Raw genomic sequence first — 2,297 nt, 5'->3', positions numbered from 1 at the left:
GAAACTGGGAATGGAGAAATTTACATGTAAATAAAGAAAATATCTAATAAAAATAAATAAATAAAAAAAAAGATGGAGGCCCCAGCCTGAGTGAGAAACAGGCAGGCTGAGGCCTAAGCTGGGGTTCCCTAACTTCCAGGCACTCCAGCTTAGCTCAGATGGTGAGTGTTAGGGAGGGCAGAGGAGCCTTCTGTGGAATACTTAGGCTCTATAGACAAAGGCTTCCTCCATGTTCCTCACAGCGGTTCTTGAAGAGAGAGCCAGTCCTAGCTTCTCCATACTGTATGTTCACTGTTCGTCCTGGAAAATGGTGCATACAACTTCCTCAGGGTGAACCAGAGATTAAATACCTTTTGCAGGAAGGAATGTCTGGTAAGGGATTCCCATCTAGAATCCTCATTAGCATGGAGAACTCTGTGCTAAGTGACCCTTGGTCATATTGTTCTTATGTGGGGAGTTGTGGTAACTTGTTCCAGGCCAGGAATCTCCTACGGGAGTAGGGGAACTCCTATGGTCCTCAGGTGGGTGCCAGGGTTTCTGAACCCATTTCACCTTAGCAAGTTTCCTGGCATGCTCCACTGACCCACATATGTATTCTGTATTTGTAATTCTGTGTATGCTTTACCTATAAGTTAGTGGATATGGTAATTTTAGAATTCCTATACAGGAAATAATTAATATTGTAGTTGTTTCTGAGTGTTCTCAGCCATACATCTGTTAAATTAAACCGATAGCTCCTAGGAGTGGAAGAAAGTAATTTGCTGCGATGTCACTTGGGAACCCTCCCCTGGAAGGTCTGGAAGTGGAAAGCTTCCACACGAGGTTCAGCGCCTGGACACCGTTTAAGAACCAGCCCTTAAACCGACAGGTGAGTTGCACACTCTACAGCAGACAGGAAGTCAACTGAGTAAAGCTGTTCTTACTGGGGCATGTTGAGTCTTATGTTGTCAATTTTTTAATGAAAAATAGTTTAGTTTTTGAGTTTTGTTTGTCTGTTTATTATTATTTTTTTAATGAACCTGGCTATGTTGTAGAGAGCATTTTCTCACCCAGGACTTGGTCTGTTACCTAGGAGAGGCATCACACCGTGAGCTCCTGTGGTGGAGGAGGCAGGGTGAAGGGAAAGGGTAGGAGAGGAGGCAGGCACTTCATGTATGTTTCTGTGTTTTGTTAATTCACTCTTCCATTGTGTGCTCATTGTGTGCTCTTGTGTAGCACCTGCCCTTTGGAAAAATGGTTCAGGAAGAGTTCCTTGACCGATAGAGCGACCTCACCAGCTTTTAATGGAAATAACTCATGTGGGTTCAGCTGCTCATAATGGGAGGAGAGTGGATGTAGCTGGGGTGGGGGTGGGGAAGGCTGGTCTACAGTAAAGATAATGAATTTGTGTTTTGCATAAGCAAGGACAAGCTGAAATCCAACTTTCAGGGATCTTGATTCATGGCGTGTGTCCTACCTGGAAACTTAGTTAACAATGGCAGAGTGCAATAATGAGTAGTCTTTAGTTTTGTGGGTATTATGAAGCTCCAAAGCTAGGAGTAAAGAAAACCAAACAGATACTAAATGGCCCTGCTTCTGAGATACGGTGAGTGGGATCTGTAGACAGAATGAACTCTTAGGACTCTGGCCCTAGGCTACACGAACCTAGGTAAAAACAGGAGATGCGAATCCCATCATTAAGCTTTGTTTTCCAGAGGGTCCCCTTAGCTCCCCTGTAATTATGCAGCCTCAAGGTTTTCCCACTGACCCACTCGACAAGCCCTGGCTTGCCTGTATTGCTAGCTAAAAGTGCTTTAGGTTGAAAAGAAAAACCCTACAGCTCATGTGAAAGTACATGTCAACTGCCATGAACAATGTAAATATTAGCTCTGAGGTTGTCATTGGACCTATTGCTTAGCAACTGAGAGAACATATGGAAGTGGACGTGGAGATCTCATTTTCCTCTCTTCCAGCTCTTTCAAGAAAGAGTTACTCTCATAAGTCACTGGTTTGACCTCTGGACCAACAAGCAACGGCAGGAATTCTTATTCGTGATTCTTTCACAATGCTCGAAATCACAATTAAGGTAAAAATAGCATAGTGATGGAATTATTGATTTTTAACAAAACCAAAATATGGTAACATGTTTACATAACCCTTAAGGAGTTTTCTCTTTTCCGCATAAAAAACAGAGGCAATTGTTATTTTAAGGCTTATGAACAGATTTTTCTAGTGCCCGCTTCCTTCTCCAGGCTGAAACAGAGCCTTGTGGGCTTCACAGCCTTATACCACGAGGAGGCTGAAACAGAGCCTTGTGG

General features: G+C 43.3%; 1 protein-coding gene across 1 annotated transcript in view; it reads left to right on the top strand.

Moving 5' to 3' along the window:
• The first annotated feature begins 766 nt into the window (after nt 1-766).
• Ect2l (epithelial cell transforming 2 like) overlaps nt 767-2,297 on the top strand; it is a 73,236-nt gene continuing 71,705 nt past the window's right edge. Inside the window, exons 1-2 of the mRNA XM_031380744.1 lie at nt 767-868; nt 1,953-2,065. Coding sequence (XP_031236604.1) covers nt 767-868; nt 1,953-2,065 — 215 coding nt within the window. The remainder of the gene's footprint in view (nt 869-1,952; nt 2,066-2,297) is intronic.

This window comes from Mastomys coucha, unplaced genomic scaffold, assembly GCF_008632895.1.
Source record: "Mastomys coucha isolate ucsf_1 unplaced genomic scaffold, UCSF_Mcou_1 pScaffold2, whole genome shotgun sequence".
In the NCBI taxonomy this organism is placed as follows: domain Eukaryota; kingdom Metazoa; phylum Chordata; class Mammalia; order Rodentia; family Muridae; genus Mastomys; species Mastomys coucha.
This window is presented reverse-complemented; position numbering and strand designations above follow the sequence as displayed.